Here is an 18,857-nt window from a genome sequence, read left to right on the forward strand (position 1 = left end):
TCAATAGAGGATGATTGCATAGTTGCACTTCCTATTAAAAATAATCACCACCACTTCTCAATTCAAGATAGAAAATTGACTTTCCGAAGATATTTACCTGTACAGTTTCCTGTTTTTGCTATTCATTTCATGCAGCAGTGACTTGAACAGGTCTTACGGCGACGGTGGATGGCCCACAGCTTGAATGGGAAGGAAGCGGCCGTGGCCTTAAGGACAGAAGGTAGGTCACTGTTATCATTTTGCAGCCTGCTGTGGGCAGAATTCAAACTAACACAGCATTCCCAATAGACTAATCACATTTTCGCCACATACATTTAGAATGTTATTAACTGTTTTTACACATTTTAAAAGTCCAAATGCAATTAGTTCACCTGCAATGGATTTTGTTTGAAAATTCGTCAAATTTGCGTTTTCAGACGTTCAGGTGCACTTTCCTCAGCAAATATTTGAAACAAAATTATGATTTTGTTTCTGTATGAACTCTTGAAACCACTCTCAATATGGTGAATAAAACTTTTATATTATTCAAATTGAAACTATTTCAATTAATTATATTAATATTATCAAATTGTTTGCTAATTAAATTAGGTAAATAGAAAAAAGAATTTGCTTAATTCTATCTCATTAATTTTTTTGTTTAGTAGATCATGTGAGTTGAGTCCTCAGCCCTAAGGCTGGTTGGATCCTCAACAGCTCTGCCATCAGCTGTCATAGATGGCCTAGGCTTCACTGAAGAGGCGTACTAGGGAAATGAGGAGTGAGGTAGATTCCCGTTGCTTTCCTCACCGAGCCAGAGTTGCTATTACAGATCAGTCTGCCAAGCCCACTGAAATGCATGCACCGTCTGACCCTATGAGCAACATTTTCACACCATTCATGGCAGGGACTGGCTGCGTAAGGAATGGCATTACTAGCATCGCTCATACCTCAGTCACTTTTATATTGTCAAAGCCAAGGATGAGACAGAGACAGATCAATGAAAATAACAAAATTGCTCTAGCCTATACCAGAAGACATAGTGCACTGCAAACACTAGGTCCTGCCAGCAAAGGCATTAGTAGATCATATATCTTGTATTTTATTTAATCTAAAAATTTAGTATATTTAGATTTGTAATTTTATGAGAAAATTGTGCCTAAAGAAAAGTATGCGTGAAAAATAAATAAATTTGATGTATTTCCAAACAATAAATTCTGGGTGAATTAATTGCATTACTATTTTTAAAATGCTAAGAACATTATATATGTATGTGGTAACAAATTCATTACTCTATTATGAGTAGGAGCCCAGTTGTATTAGTTTGAATTTTGCCCAAAGCAGGTTGCAAAATGATAGCTATTACCTGCCTTCTGACCTTAACAAAGGTACAGCCCCAGAATATATCTGGTGTGAAAATAAGGAACTACGGCAAAAGATCTTCAGGACCATCAACAGTGGCGTTCGAAGCTACTATCCTCCGAATACAAGCTAACAGCCGTACGGCCCGAACCACACAACCAAGTCGGGCAGAATTTAACTGATCTAAATGAAAAGACAATGCAAGTTGCGCATAGGTATATCTAAATAGACCCCTATGGCGTAACAGCCCCGAAGTGTCATGGTCTACCTCTTTTTTTTTTTTTTTTTTTTTTTTTTTTTTTTTACGTCGCACCGAGACGGATAGGTCTTAGGGCGACGATGGGACAGGACAAACCTAGGAATGGAAAGGAAGCGGCCGTGGCCTTAATTAATGTACAGCCCCAGCATTTGACTGGTGTGAAAACGGGAAAGCATGGAAAACCATCTTCAGAGCTGCCGACAGTGCGGTTCGAACCCACTATCTCCCAGATGCGAGGTCACAGCTGCGCGCTCCTAACCGCAGGGCCAACTCACCCGCTCATAATCTACTAAGCGACCGCTGCTCAGCCCGAAGGCCTGCAGATTACGAGGTGTCGTGTCGTCGGCACGACGAATATTCTCGGCAGTACCCAAAGAATGGTGGGGCTAACTTTAACCGCCACGCATTTTGTGGTGCCATCTCTCGACTTCCTCATAAAACGCGTCTTTATGTTTTCAAGGCCTGCTGCGATAGCTTACTGTACAGCAAGATTCTGCGCTATGAAACAATATAGCAATTCATTTTCTGGAAAATTAACGTAAATTGTATGAGCGAATGTGGAATGATTGCTTTCAGGTGAGGATTACTAGTATCAGTGCCCTTGTGTTACTCGTGCATGCCCGCACCACTCTCTCTCTTTCTGTTCTATCATAATTTTGAAAGTATAAAAAGCCCCTCTCCCATCGGTCGATCCTGGCTAGGGTAGACTACTGGTTGGAACTCAGAATAATTTATAAGTTACATTTACGCTCCTAATACTTAGAAAAGATGTAGCCTGCAAGTTTCAGAATCGATACCAATAATACACAGTAAGGTCCATAATTTGCCAAACTGCAGGAAAAGCAAATGGAATTCAATTTCTATTTATGATGTTTTTTAAGTGTTTGTCAGCATAACATTACTACAATAATTAATTTGTTTTATTTGATTCCCTCGAAGCTTTTCAAAGTACATCCGTGGGGATGGAGCGCGCGGGAAATTGATAATATAATATAATATAATAGGTACGGTATACAATTGTCTTTCTTTCTTTCTTTCTTTCTTTCTTTCTTTCTTTCTTTCTTTCTTTCTTTCTTTTTAAATCGGTTTACACTCCGGAGATTTCCACCTCCGTAGTGTAACGGTTAGTGTTATTAGCTGCCGACCTCAGGGACCCGGATTCGATTCCCGGTACTGGCAGAAATTTAAGAATGGCAGGAGGGCTGGTATGCCATTTAAATGGTACATGCAGCTCACCTCCATTTGGGGTGTGCCTAAAAAGAGCTGCACTACCTCGGGATGTGGACGCGAGTTTCTATTTTTTACTCCAGGGTTGGATTTTCCCTCGGGCTCAGCGAGAGATCCCTTCTCTACCGCCTCAAGGACAGTGTCCTGGAGCGTGAAACTGTGGGTCGGAGGGATACAACTAGGGAGGAGGACCAATGCCTCGCCCAGGCGGCCTCATCTGCTATGCTGAACAGGGGCCTTGTGGGGGAAGGGATGATTGGAAGGGATAGACAAGGAAGAAGGAAGGAAGCGCTCGTTGCCTTAAGTTAGGTACCATCCCGGCATTTTGCTGGAGGAGAGATGGGAAACCATGGAAAACCACTTCCAGGATGGCTGAGGTGGGAATCGAAACCCCCTCTCGAGGCTGAATGGACCCTGTCCTAGCCCTCGTACCAAATTTTGTGGCAGAGGCGGGCGGGTAAAAATGTAATATAATAAAAAATGAAAGTGCTAAACGTACAAGAGATAACAGAAGGAACACTTAATTTACAGTATAATATTTCACTTCATTCGTATTCCATTCATTGTCATTCATTCATTCATTCATTCATTCATTCATTCATTCAAGTCGTCCCCATAAGACCTACCTGTGTCAGTGCGTCGTAAAGCCACTAGACTAGCCACTAATCTTGAAGAATTTATGGCAGGCTGTGCTAGACGATGAGGAACTCTCAATATCTACCGAGAAAAAGTTCCATAACCCCGAAGCATTGATCAGCAAGGAGCGGATGTCGGTATATTTTGTTCGATGCGGTGCTGTTTAGAGTGTATATTGAAATGTGTATTAATTTCTTGAAAACAAAGCCTAAAATTGGACGTTAAATAGGTGGGGTTGTTTGCAGAGAATAAGTGGAAAACGACAGTCAGTTGGGGGGTTTTCTCCACTCGTTTAAATGTAACCACCCTAGTGTAGTTTTACATGATCGTCGTGTATCTGGTTGTGAAAATGAGAAACCATGGAGTACAATCTTCAGGGTTAGTGACGTTGGGATTCAAATTCACCATTCTCACAAATGCAAGCTTACAGTTGCACGAGCTACTATATTTCCTACTCGATCTATTTTTTAAAATCTAGATTTAATGCAACCTTGTACAGTATTTACATTCTTTATGACTTCATGGATGAAATGAATCTCCGTTATCTTATGCATGCTAGTGGTATGGAATGGCACTTGAAAGCAAACAGCCTTTAAATTCTTTTTAAAAATAAAATAGTAGTAGTTACTGTCTGAAATAAAAAGAGAAATGTCTCGTAACGTCTCGAGCAGAGGTGGCTTGGGCGTTCCGGAACATTAGCCGTAGCACGAGTTATATCGAGTGTGAAGCGTAAACTGCAAGTGATCGGCCAATTGCGGCCTCATGATAATGAAATTTAAGTTTATTAACCCCAAACAGCGCAACGTACTCATTTAATTCCCTGTAATAAAAATAAAACATGCATATTCACAATCACTTTAGCAGTCATATTTTAAAATGAACGACGCTTAGTTGTACTTAATCTAATGAGGATTTATTTCTGTGCTTTAATTTTTTATGAAACTCTTAATATAAATCTGGACGAAATTGTACAACTTGTAAAATATTTAGATGCATATTGTTTTATTTTAAGGTAGGAATTTTCGTCAGACATTTCCTCAGCTAATCTAAAACCTAGGATGTTTAGAAGCTTTAGTTACTAATGAAATGAAGTGAACGCGAATAGAACGGTTAACACTTCGCTCGGAGGCCTTTGCCCCCCAGTAATTAACCTGATACTCACTCTTCATGCATACATACATACATACATACATACATACATACATACATACATTTCAAAAAGAATTACATACACCTTATACGATGTGAGTCATGGGCTAAGATGAAGCATGTTATTGGCGATATTCCATCCAGTTAAGATTTTAATTGGTACATCGTTGTAACACTGCACTACTGACAATGAAAGTATAGAAATGCATTACTCTATAAGAGAATTTCCACACGGTCTCGTCCCGAGTTTTTGATCTGTAGAGTTCGATTTTTAAATGTAGTAAATGAGAAGAAAGGAGGCACATTATTATTATTATTATTATTATTATTATTATTATTATTATTATTTTATTAATTATGTTTATTTATTTCCTCATACAATATGTAAATATGTTGTAACTCAATATACAAAATACGGATTATACAATCAAGTGTCTCGTAGACTATATATCATTGTTGTGACAAAAACAATCTGATTGCATGGCACCTGTTCAACAAAACAGCCCTCTGCATTCTTGCAGTTAGATGCTTCATACCTAGTTCTTCCATGCCTGCTGCCAGCGCTTTTGGGACGATACCTGTCGCCACGGGTATCACTCTTGTGCGGTTTAATCTCCCCATCTTTTTCATCTATTCTCCACTTGGATGGTTTGAATATAGTGGGTCAGGGGGAGAGCAATGCCTTATCAAATGGGCCATTTTGCTACCCATATTGAGAAGAACAATATCAGGACATTTGCCAAGATTGTCTGGTCAGTTAAAACAGATCTCTGTCAGTACATTTAGTGCTTGTTGTTTTCAAGCACCTTGGATTGCTGTTAGTAATAATAATAATAATAATAATAATAATAATAATAATAATAATAATAATGTTATTTGCTTTACGTCCCAGTAACTACTTTACGATTTTCCGAGACGCCGAGGTGCCAGAATTTAGTCCCGCAGGAGTTCTTTTACGTGTCAGTAAATCTACCGACACGAGGATGACGTTTTTTGAGCATCTTCAAATGTCACCAGACTGAGCCAGGATCGAACCTGCCAAATGGGATCAGAAGGCCAGCGCCTCAACCGCCCGAGCCACTCAGCCCGGTGGACTGCCATTAGTAGTGTCTCTGGCGCGCCTTTCGTGCCGCTGTTGGAGCATGTACCGAAAGTAGTGCAACGATAGGAAAGTTTGCTGCCAGACAATCTTCGGATTGAGGTTAAAGATAGATGTATTTAACATTTATTTATTTATTTATTTATTTATTTATTTATTTATTTATTTATTTATTTAATTTATTTATTTAAGTGTCAATACAAGTAGTCTTTTCCTGAGAACATGATTTCAACAAACCGTATCCCTTCGGAAATAACGGAGTTTCCCATAGGATGAAAATTGCATGTGCTTTTTCTGTTCTGAGCCCCGATCTCGAACACCCCAACTCGGCTCCACGGAGAGCAATTGGGAATTTTCAGTTTTGCTAGGGATTTTGCGGATATCTGGTATCACGTTTTAAGTTTCGAATGTGTCTGTCAATTTTCATCTTTATACCTACCTTTATACATCTCAGTACTTCGATATCCATTTTAGTTTGGATTAGGAGGTAAACACTACGTTTAGAACGTTAGAGGTTACAGGTTTCGGTATCAAGGAATCATCTTCAGACCGAATAAAGTAATATTAATTCTAATTAATGCCGTAACTAAATTAAATAGTGCCAAAGGTAAGCCAGAACTTGGAGCCACTTCCAAATATTAGAATTAGTTAAAATTGTGGAAGTCAAATACTTCGATTTTAAATTCAAAGAAAGCTGAAGAAAACGAAATTAAATTAACAGTTGTCTTGCTTTTACTGTAGCAAACTGATCAATTATTTCACCAAATATTACACACCTTAAATTAGCGCCTAGGTCGCATGCTCTGGTTTTCCCACAATAATTACGTCGCTGATTCTGAAAACAGTAGTAAAAAAACAAATTATTTTTGAATAGTCATAAATAGATCCCGAATTTTAGGCAGTAATAGGTTAGAATGCGAACTTCTTTGATTGTCTTTCTACAAGTTGTTTTACGTCGCACCGACACAGATAGGTCTTATGGTGACAATGGGATAGGAAAGGCCTAGGGGTGGGAAGGAAGTGGCCGTAGCCTTAATTAAGGTACAGCCCCAGCATTTGCTTGGTGTGAACATGGGGAAACCACAGAAAACCATCTTCAGGGATGCCGACAGTGGGGTTCGAACCCACTATCTCCGGGATGCAAGCTCAGAGCTGCGCGCCCCTAACCGCACGGCCAACTCGCCCGGCCTCATTGGTTTTTTAGCACGTGTCGTCTAGCTCACTCTTCCGAAATGTAGCGAGAGTAACATAAATTTTAGGGGTTTTGATGGACCGTACCCCTAATTGTTATGCAAAACTCATAGCAAAACCGTTGTGCAGGCTAGAGCATCAGTAAGTTTGCATTCTAACAAAGGAACTAGAATAACATAGAGGGCCTGTATCTGACATCGTGGCTCCTTTCGGAGGCAAATTCATAAAGGGCAGCCATGTTCTGAGTTGTCAAAACAAAGCGAGTTGGTACGAGATCATATGATGATGTGACAGGGAGATTGTGCGGGGCCATAGAACATCGTAAATTTTAAGAAGTGATAAAGATTCTCGCCGTACGGCTGCACGAATCGAAGTAAGGTGTTCCGTATGTATGGTGATTGATTATGCTTCCTTTTGCCTTATGAAAAGTGATTATTTATCTTTTGCCCTCGAGAGCTTTTTTTTTCATCTGTTGGTGGTGTTATAATTCACTGAAGTTTGATATTCGGGTTCCTTCTCTTTTTTTCTTCATAATGGTCCTGATGGCTATGTGTCACTGTGTGTGTCTTGTGCTTAGGCATCCTGGTTTGATATAGGCCTATTATAGTCAAACGTATACCGAGCATGGTAAATACGGTATTTTACTGCTGTTTATGAAGTGTTTATTATAGATGTCAGTCACATTAAAATTTAAAATTGGACTACTGTTCATAATGCACAACATTCAGAGTTACCTTTGAGCTAGTAATCCACGTATGATACGGCAATAGGAAAATATTATATGCCCCCTACATTGTAATAAAAAATTACATTAAACAATTCTAGTGTTATTCATGAGGCTAGAGTACGTTTAGAAATATGGTCAGAATGAGGTTGTGACCTATTGCAGGTCCCTTTCTCTTTAAGGATTTCCGTCATAAAAACTCAATTATGTCCTCGGTTTTTGTTGTAATTTGACTTACGTTTAACCACAACAATCAAGCAGGGTAACGCTCTTGTTCAGATTTCGTGGCCTGTTCGTATGTTACTGTATGACGACTCTCCTTATATCCTTTTAGAACTACCCTACAATCAGCTGATCGTGATGTTGACCTCGCGCCGCAACATGGATGAAGTGGCGTTAATCGCACTCTATGATTATTAATGCTCTAAGCTTTCGGCTAACGAGCTTTAATTTATCACCAGTGATTTTATAATGGGTATGCCTGACTCCTTGGCTGAATGGTCAGCATTGAGGCCTTCGGTTCAGAGGGTCACGGATTCTATTCCCGACCGGGTCGGGGATTTTAATCCCGTCTGATTAATTCTTCTGTATCGGCGACTGGGTGTTTGCGTGTGTGCAAATTCCGTCCTATCCATATTCAGACAACATACTACACTACCAACTACTACAGAAACAGGCAATATTGATCAAATTCCTCCATATAGGGTTGGCGTCAGGAAGGACATTCGGCCGTAAAACAGGGCCAAATTCACATATGTGTGACAGTTCGCACCCACGAAGTCTCGCGTATGGGAAGAGCGGCAGAAGAAGATAATTCTATATTCAACTGTTTTCGTCGTTCGAAAGCCCCGCCCCTTTCCTTATATGACCATGAAACCATGGTGGACGTTCGTTCAATTAGCTTCAGTTAGGCAGCGCTTCCGCCTCTCTGTGTTATTCTAGCTCAGCTCGTTGATTCTAATCTAGTCATAAAGAATGAGAAATGAGAACTTGACGAAGGGTTTTATAACTGTAATTAAAATTTAGTACAATTTTCTTGATTTGAAGATGGTTGTTGATAGTCGATACTTGTGGCCCCCCACCTTCTTAACTTATCTCCTAATACTGTACAGTGACCGGCAGGATCTCTGTCAGACATCTGTTGGGCTGACAATCCTGATGTCTAGCACCAGCCTGTTATGACCTGCAGTGAAGTTCACTTCACCATAGAGGTGCATGAGCGAGGTAAAAGCAGTAGTTTAATTGATTACAGCCGGAAAATTATTCAGGTGCTAAATTATGCATAGATAGAGGCATGATTTTTCGCATTAACGATAAACGCGACAAAACATATTTTGAAGCGATTTTGAGATATCTTAACGAATCATTTGATTCTGGTTAAGAAATTAGTAATTTCGTTTTTGTGAATTACAGCGAATTAAAGTGACAAGGAAAGTCTTAAGTCGAAATGTACTTATTTTGCGATAAATGCTAAACTCCAGCGAAATTCATGGAAAATAACGCGCGTGTGATTGTATTTCAGTATTACGTGTGTGAGGGGAACAGAAGACAAAATAAGGATTTCTCAATTTGACACAATTATCTGTTCGTTTTAATATTATTCTGAGAAATCTTCCGACTTGCTTCACATTTTCATTCACTAAATCTTCTTTTTCTATCACCTTTCCCACATCAGTCGGATCACGGATGAGAACCGTGTCACATATGTGGATTTGGCGTTGTTTTACGGCTGATACTCTTCATGAAGTTAACCCAGTATGTAGAGATGTAATCACTATTACGTATTTTTCTGGTGGTTGGTAGTGTAGTGAATTGTCTGAATATGACTGTGGGGCAGAAACAAACACCCAATCCCCAGGACAGAAGAATTAATCAGATGCCATTCAAATTCCCCACCCGGCCGGGAATCGAACCCCGGACCCTCTGAACCGAAGGCCACAACGTTGACCATTCAGCCAATGAGTCGGACAATTTTTTTTTTCGCTGCATAGCCCACTTAAAAGACAGCGTGATAGTAAGTAGGCTATATGTTAAACAAAGGTATCAGCTATGGACATGTATGGTGAAATGGTAATGTTTCCTTATGAAGCCCTAATCAAGATTTCTTTCCTTCCTTCCTTCTTTCTTTCTTTCTTTCTTTCTTTCTTTCTTTCTTTCTTTCTTAATCAGTTTACACTCCAGAGTCAGTTTTTCCCTTAGACTCAGCGAGGGATCTCACCTCTACCGCATCAAGGGCAGTGTCCTAGAGCGTGTGACTTAAGATCGGGATTACAACTGGAGAGGAGGACCAGTGCCCCGCCCAGGCGGCCTCATCTGCTATGCTTTGTGAGGAGATGGACAGATTGGAAGGGATAGACAAGGAAGAGGGAAGGAAGCGGCCGTGGCCTTAAGTTAGATACCATCCCGGCATTTGCCTGGTGGAGAAGTAGGAAACCACGGAAAAACACTTCGAGGATGGCTGAGGAGACAATCAAACACCCCTCTACTCATTTGACCTCCCAAGGCTGTGTGAACCCCGTTCCAGCACTCTTATCACTTGTCAGATTTCATGGCAGAGCCGGGAATCGAATCTGGGCCTCCTCGGGTGGCAGCTAATCACACTAATTGCTACACCACAGAGGCGGATCTAATCAAGATTACGTAAGGAATAGTGAATGATTATCAATATTGTTGCCCTTTGTATATGTACCTTTCACATAAATAATTCACAAATCGCACAAATGAGACTTTTTAAGAATAATTTTACAAGATTATTGAAGCGAAATTCAAGCGATGGGGCATGGCCTATTTCAATAAATAGCGCGAAAAATTGTTCCGTTTTCGCGAAATCGTACATAAAGTAATGCGAAAAAGTCACGCCTCTATGCATAGAATATGACTCCTAATAAACAACGATTTATTATGGGTAAATGATAAGCAAAAATTATTGAGGAACTGATTTATAAAACAAATATCGTCGCTATCGTGCCAAAACTGGGAATGTAACAATTTGCTTCTTATCTATCATTTTCCTCAAGACTTGTCACGCCTCCCGGCCACACATTTGATATGCAGTCCATCGGAACAGTTTTCGTTGAGCTCATTTTCCTATGCACGTGTAGAGAAAATGAACCTTAGTGTACCGTACTGTAGGAATGTATGAGTGTATGACGTATTCACCCGCTCCTAAAGTATGTTGTAGCTGGCCCTGCGATGTAGGGGTAGCGTGCCTGCCTCTTACCCGGACGCCCCGGGTTCGATTACCGGCCAGGTCAGGGATCTTTACCTGGATCTGAGGGCTGGTTCGAGGTCCACTCAGCCTACGTGATTAGGATTGAGGAGCTATCTGACGGTGAGATAGCGGCCCTGTCTAGAAAGCCAAGAAGAACGGCCGAGAGGATTCGTCGTGCTGACCACACGACACCTCGTAATCTGCAGGTTTTCGGTCCGAGCAGCGGTCGCTTGGTAGGCCAAGGCTCTTCAGGACTGTAGTACCATAGGGTTCGGTTAGGTTAGAGTATGTTTTATTTAAGATTCATTTTCCTTTATACTGTAGCACAGGAAAATGAACACAACGAAATTGTTCTGATGGACTGCAACTCAGTATGTGGCTGGGAGGCGTGAGCAGTCTTCAGGGAAGCATTGACACATTCGCGATTTTTGCACCGCAGCGGCGATATATTGCTTTCGAAAAATATCTAGGGCCAATACTCTGGAAATATCCAAATATATGTCATGGTTTGGCAGTTTGTAATTTGTAAAAAGAGGAGTGGTCAAATGAAGAAAGCTAAATAGTTATATCCGAAAACAATTGTAAAGAATGCCAAAATTACTTTCATTTGCGTGGGTTGCGATATGTTTACGATGAAAAATCTCTACAGCCATATAATATTCCTGTAAATTTTACTGAGTTCTTTCTGTATTAATGTGTTCATTCATCACTAATATACGGAATTCCGCTGAAAGATTTCGCTATGTTGTAGGTGTGCCAGCTTTAAGTTCCACCGCCCGCAAAGTTGACGATAGTTTTCCGCAGTTTACTGCTTTCTCATCAGACAAATACCGGGGCTGCATCTTAACTAAGGTCACGATCACTGCTTTCCTAGCCCTAGGCTTTACCCAGTGCCACCGAAAATCTGTATTTGTTGGTGTGACGATAAACGCTACAAGAAAGAAATCCATCATTCCTCTCACCGGCGCTCCACGTCGCGGACGTCTCTTACTTGTAGCGAATGTCTTGCGTACCCGTACACACCACACTGAAGGCCAAGCGTGTGCAGACTCAGTGGGACCAAACTTTTCGGCCACTGTTCTAATACACTAGTACTTGTTAATAATTTAGTGTTAATTATTTTATGTATATCGTAACTTAATTTTTCTTGTTACAAACACAAACGCATTATTATTATTATTATTATTATTATTATTATTATTATTATTATTATTATATTTCTCGTTTGGTTTTCGTGTAGCATTTAAATTTACGGGGTCCATTACTTCATTTGATATTTACCCAAAATTTGCTTTCTCTACCGGGCGAGTTGGCCGTACGGTCACGCAGCTGTGAACTTGCATCCTGGAGATATTGGGTTCGAATCCTAATGTCGGCAGCCCTGAAGATGATTTTCCATGGTTTCCCACTTTCATATCAGGCAAATGCTGTGGCTGTACCTTAATTAAAGCCACGGCCACTACCTTCCCACTCGTAGGGCTTTCCCATCCCATCCCATCGTCACCATAAAACCTACTTGTGTCGGTGTGGCGTAAAACAAATTGTAGAAAAACTTTTTTTACTCTAGTTAGGTAGTACAGTACTGCTTCTAGACACACTTATGCCTATGAAGTACAAATAATCTCATGGCAAGTGAAAGATGAACGTGGTGCTAGTTATTTAGTGGAGCATTGCTTTCTCCGGTTGAGAGGAGTCAAGATAAAGCATATTTTCAGGAAAATATATAGAAAAAAGAGAAATTAACTTTTTGCTTCCTTAATTAGTTCACGTACCAGTTCTGAAAAGAGTTGTATATTATTTTAATATTTCTTCTTTTCAGAATTTGAGATAGAACGAGCCTTTTTCCTTCGGATGAAATGTGTACTCGCCAAGAGGAACGCGGGACTGACCACCGGTGGATACAAGGTAAGATGGTTAGCCTACTGCAGTAATTAATAATAATATTAATAATAATAATAATAATAATAATAATAATAATAATAATAATAATAATAATAATAATAATAATCACCTTCTTTATTTTGCTGTACTAACTGCTAGTACTGCTACTACTATTACTTGTTTGATCGTCTGCCTTGTATACCAGGTGGCCCTCCAACCCCTTACTTTCTATGTATGAGTCCCGCATACACTGTTGACGAATGGGATGCCTAGTCGCTGGTTTACAATGGAGCACTACAGCGTGCTATATTTGGGATGTGAACCAAATGGCAGGCATTTTACTACACACGTTCTCAGGCGCGGCGACTTCGGGTAATTATTGGGGGGGGGGGGCATGATTAACATGAACACAGGCATGTGAAACGTGGAACAACTATTAATCCAAACATTCTTATATTGTGCCAACATTCACAAACAAACAGAGAAACAGAACAATAATAGAGCTTGTTTCTCAAATTCATTTTTGAACGAGTCTTATGTGCGGAGGTTTCAATAATATTCACAAGTAAGCAGAAAAGTAGAACTTGATTCATAAATACATATTTTGAAGGAATGTTTAATGTACAAAGCTATCAAAATTATCTCAAGTAAAAAAATTAAAACTTGCTATTATGCATTTCATGATACGTAATGTGAAAAGCTCTACTGCCTGAACAGTCTCCATTGGGAAATGTAGTTCTCTTGAGGAATGCCCGCTTTATAATTTCATTTCTTGATATAAAACAATCTACTACCTTCTCCAGATTTATAGCCTTAGCAGCCTCCGAATACTACGAAATTCCACGGATTTTGGGGGGGATAAATGTCACTCTGCCCCCCCCCCCAAATTAGTTTTTTGAGAGAGGGGCAGAAAACGCCTTTCGCTCCCGCCCCCAAAGTCGGCGCCACTGCATGTTGTGTAACAGAGCGAATTTGTAAATACGCCAAAATGCAGAAAATAAAGCATTATAACTCATTTATTCATGCCCATACAGACATTCCATTCTACCAATGATTTATTTGTATGTGGTTTGTGTCTTGAACGATCCATTAGCTTTTCATTTCAACTTTGTTTGACGAAATAGGTATATACAAGACAGGCGAATATTTAGAAGCTCTTGCGTATACCATCTACGAGTTTTGGCTGCATTCCGACCAGATTACCCATTATGTCTGTGTATTCGTCGTTGATGAACACACCAGCCATTGTCGATATGTTGGCAGCATCTGTAGTGGTGGTACTCTACCAAATACCAGCGTTCTAAAACGAGGCTTACTAACGCAAGCGGGTGCATTTGACGGGTAGGGCTGAGCAGCCGTCCGGTTGTTCTCTTTATATCCTGATGTCACCTTCCTGTAGGCAGTAGTGCCCCTGTGAAAATCAGTTATTAGGCATCCCATTCATCATTAGTGCAACCGGGACACTTATAAGTAGGAAGTAATGCGCTGGTGGGCCACCTGGTATATTTCACATTATTGTACTGTCCGTAATACAATTACTACAATAATTATTTTGTGTATATAAGTTGAGATAGGTGGCCTACAACTGCTGCTTCTGCACTTTCATGGAGTAGGCCTACACGTGAAAAACATATTGGGAAGAATTACACACAAAATAACCGCAGTGCTACTAAAACGCATGAATTCGTTGGGATGCGAAGATTGCTGCTTGCTGCGTGGCAAACCCGTTGAAGTAATATCCTTGCCCGTCATCTCCTTTTTTTATAAAAGGAGCCACGGTTATTTAAGAACCTAACGACGAGAAATTCCTTTAGGGATAATTAGCTTATTTTATCCATCTCTAATATCATTTTCTGATTATTTAGAATTCTGCCCGTTTACCATTATAAACAAGACTTGATCATCTGATCATCTGTCAAGTTGTATGTATGTGTCCAGGTTCTTGGCTGAATGGTCAGCGTAGTCACCTTCGGTTCAGTTCGGTTCAACATTCCTGCAACTCATACATCACACAAAACACTATCCTCCACTACATAAACACGCAGTTCCCCTCACGTGGCAGATGCCGCCCACCCTCGTTGGAGGGTCTGCCTTACAAGGGCTGCACCAGGCTAGCCGAACATGTCCTCGGACACTCGCAGCACTAAAAGTCATACTTGAGTTGTATGTTAATTTTTATATGATGATGCTGGATTTAGAATGTTAAACTAGTAGTATTTCTTTTAATATTTTCTTTCCATGGAATTGCTTGTTGTACACTTGTTGTTGTTGTTTAATTATGTTTTTAATTTATTATCACAATCTTGTAGGTGATCATTGCCACCAGGACATTTCCCAATTGCGATGTATTTTAATAATAATAATAATAATAATAATAATAATAATAATAATAATAATAATAATAATAATAATAATAATAATAAATACAAGTAATTGTATCCATGTAGAGGCCTATCTATGTATGTATTAATGTATTTAGGCCAAGTCTTCAGACCAAAGGCAGATTAGATCCCCAATATCTCCATCATCAACTGTGATAGCCTAGGTGTCCATAAAGAGGTGAACTAGGGAAATGAAGTGTGAGGTAGTATCCCGTTGCTTCCCCCACTGAGCCAGACGGTGCTATTGTCTATCAGTCTGGCAAGCTCACTGAAATGCTCACACTGACTCACTCTCTGAGTGACACTCTTATACCATTCATTGTAAAGACTAGCTGTATAAAGAATGGCATCACTAGCATCGCTCATACTTCAAATACTTTCAGGGCGACATAGCCAAATATGAGACTAATCAAATTTCTTCAGTTTTCCCAAATATTTTCAGGGTTGCTGGAGCCACCCATCTCATTTTGGTTTTGACCAGAGGTTTAAGGCCGGATGCCCTTCCTGACGCCACGTGATTATTTTAGGTGAAAATTAATACGCAGGATGGACTGAGATTCGAACCTCAGCCATTCGGGCGGAAAGTCATTAGCTAGTCCACTACGCTATTATTTTTTTGCCAGTGGCTTTACGTCGCACCGACACAGATAGGTCTTATGGCGACGATGGGATAGGAAAGAAAGAAGCTGATAGCAATAAACTTACTCTAGCCTATACCAGAATAAACACACAGGTATATCTCGCATGACATGGACCTGGACTTCTGTAAAGAATTGCAGACTATAAAATTTGCTTCCAGTGAGATAGCCTCGCCCGCGTTATGAAGATACATGCTCTATTTTCGACACCCCTCCTCATGGCAGTTACATTAGTATATAATGATCGATCCATTCCGATATTGATGTCCTCACTCTCTGCTCGACAGGCTGTTTACCCAACTCTAATGACTGCGTAACTCTCCACACTTCGCACATCAATATTACAGTGTTCGGCCAACAAATATCAGGTGCAAAATCTCCATTCACTGAGCAACAGATAACGAGGCTTTAAATCATTCTGTCATCGACATGATGAACTAGAGCTGGTTCATGTAGCAGTCTGTATTCCAGTCATGCACAGAAAATCCACTTTCTCAATCAGATATAGTATTTATTCATTTGCTCTAGACTTACATTTGTGGCGAAGTTAGGGTTCACGGCCCTCTCTTACACTTAACCACTTTCAATAATAGAATTTTAAAATTTAAACATAAAAGCAAGACATAGTAATTGTATAAAAAGTATATACTAGGGATAGATACGCTAAGACCAGGTTACAAATTAGTAAGGCAATAAGAGTTATAACAATGACAATAATAACAATAATAGCAAAGCAAAGTCACCTCCGTACAGGCCATGAAGGCCCTTGGAGGAGTGGAAGGTAAAGGCTTCCACCATTGTTAACCTCGGCACGTGACGAGGTAGAGTGGTTGACTCTACGCCCGGCCACCTTTGCCCCCAGGAATTAACCTGGTACTCATTTTTGGCGTAGGCTGATTGAACCTCAGGGCCATATGCACCTCCGGAAGTGGAAACCTCGTTTCTTAAATTTTACGACTTCCTGACGGGGATTCGAACCCACGTCCTTCCGGGCGAACCGAGCACGCCTTTACCGCCTCGGCCAGGCAGCCCCTAATAACAATATCTGAGACTGCAAAAAATCTGGAGAAATTGCTGAATGGTATGGATGGAGTCTTGGGTAAGGAGTGCAAGATGAAAATAAATAAGTCCAAAACAAAAGCAATGGAGTGCAGTCGAATGAAATAGGAAGGATTTGGAGTCTTAAAGGAAGTAGATGAATATTATTACTTGGCTAGTAAAAGAGCTAACAATTGCAGAAGTAAGGAGAACATAAAATGCAGACTAGCACAAGCAAGGAAGGTCTCTCTTAAGAAAAGAAATTTGCTCACTTCGAACTTTAATATAGGAATTAGAAAGATATTTTTGAGGACTTTCGTCTGGAGCGTGGAACTGTATGGAAGTGAAGCATGGACGATAACTAGTTCATAAATAAAGATAAAATAACCTTTAGAAATGTGTTATTACAGAAGAATGCTCAAGGTGAGATAGATAGATTGAATCACGAAGGAAGAGATACTGAATCGAATTGCTGAGGAGATCGATTTGGCTAAATTTGACGAGAAGAAAAGATAGAATGATAGGACACATCTTACAAAACGTAGGACTTCTTCAATTGATTTTTGAGAGAAGTTTAGTAGATAGAATGGTAGAGGTAGACCAAAATATGAATATGATAAGCAGATTTGGGCAGTTACGTAGAAATGAAAAGGTTAGCACACGATAGGGTGATATGGACAGCTGCATCGAACCAGTCTATGAAGTAATGACTCAAACAACACAATAACAATAATAATGACTGAGTGCATAATAGATAAAAGAAAACCCATTCACACAACATACTCACGCTGACTTGCATAACTTAGTTATATGTGCCCAGAAAAAACTTTGGCAGGCAGATTTGAATGAGAGGAAGAAAAGTGCCCAATGTCCATTGGGAGTGCATTCTAGAGTCTCGATGCAGTAACTAGAAAAGAATGATTGTAAGAATTCGTTCTATTTTGTGCAATTTCAAGTAGGGAACCAGAACGGGTACTAATTCCGTGGAATGAGGAAAGGAAACGAAAATTAGAAGATAGATAGGCTACGTAGGGTAGGAGTATTCGTCGAAAGCAGCTCCATCATCAGCTGTGGATGTGGGGTCCATGTTAGTAAGTTTGTGCAGTGTATTTACTTTTAACGGTCCCAAACGCACAATTCTTCCAACTAGCTCTACCGATTTATTTTTTTCTTGTTAGGGGCTTTACGTCGCACTGACACATGTAGGTCTTCTGGTGACGATGGGATAGGAAAGGACTAGGAGATGGAAGTAAACGGCCGTGGCCTTAATTAAGGTACAGCCCCAGCATTTTCCTGGTGTGAAAATCGGAAACCACGGAAAACAATCTTCAGGGCTGCCGACGGTGAGATTCGAACCCACTATCTCCCGGATGCAAGGTCACAGCTGCGGGCCACTAACTGCACGGCCAACTCGTCCGGTCATCAACTGTGATAGCCTAGGTGTCCATGAAGAGGTGAACTAGGGAAATGAGGTGTGAGGTAGTATCCCGTTGCTTTCCTCACTGACGCAGATGGTTCTACAGCCTATCAGTAGGGAAAGGATTTTAGTCACGAATAGATTAGAATACAAATGTGCTTAACCAAGGCGCAAATGTCTTCTACCCTCACGACGGTTCTACAGTGAGATTTGCATAAATATTAGCGATTTGAACTATCAGAACCCCTAAAATTTATACAACCCACCTACATAATTGTAGAACGGCTAGCTTACACCTGCGCCTTGTTCAAATACGTTTGCATTCTAACCTAGTCTGCCAAGCCCACTGAAATGCTTACACTAACTGACCCTCCGGAGGACACTTCTACACCATTCATCACAAGGACGAGCTGCACATTTACTGAGCATCGCATGAAAACATGTAATCAAAATCATTGTGATTGCCTCTCTTAGGTAGAATTAATGGAATGGAAATATCAAATTATGCATTCTTCGGATTACGCAACTGATCTTTCTCGTAAGTATTGTGTCGTGCCGTATTTTACGGCCTAATTTTATGGTTCCTTGCGAGCAATCTTCGGTTGTGCTATTCCTAATACAATAGTAGTTATGGTGATAACTGTGTTATGGGGGAAATGCGGCGTGGT

At 40.3% G+C, this 18,857-nt stretch overlaps 1 protein-coding gene across 2 annotated transcripts in view; it reads left to right on the forward strand.

Moving 5' to 3' along the window:
* The window catches only part of sim (single-minded), a 434,059-nt gene that overhangs the window by 363,280 nt on the left and 51,922 nt on the right, over positions 1-18,857 (forward strand). For both annotated transcript variants that reach the window (XM_067144541.2, XM_067144542.2), the window contains exon 6: positions 12,654-12,739. In XM_067144541.2, coding sequence (XP_067000642.1) covers positions 12,654-12,739 — 86 coding nt within the window. The remainder of the gene's footprint in view (positions 1-12,653; positions 12,740-18,857) is intronic.

The sequence above is a fragment of the Anabrus simplex genome, chromosome 3 (assembly GCF_040414725.1).
Source record: "Anabrus simplex isolate iqAnaSimp1 chromosome 3, ASM4041472v1, whole genome shotgun sequence".
In the NCBI taxonomy this organism is placed as follows: domain Eukaryota; kingdom Metazoa; phylum Arthropoda; class Insecta; order Orthoptera; family Tettigoniidae; genus Anabrus; species Anabrus simplex.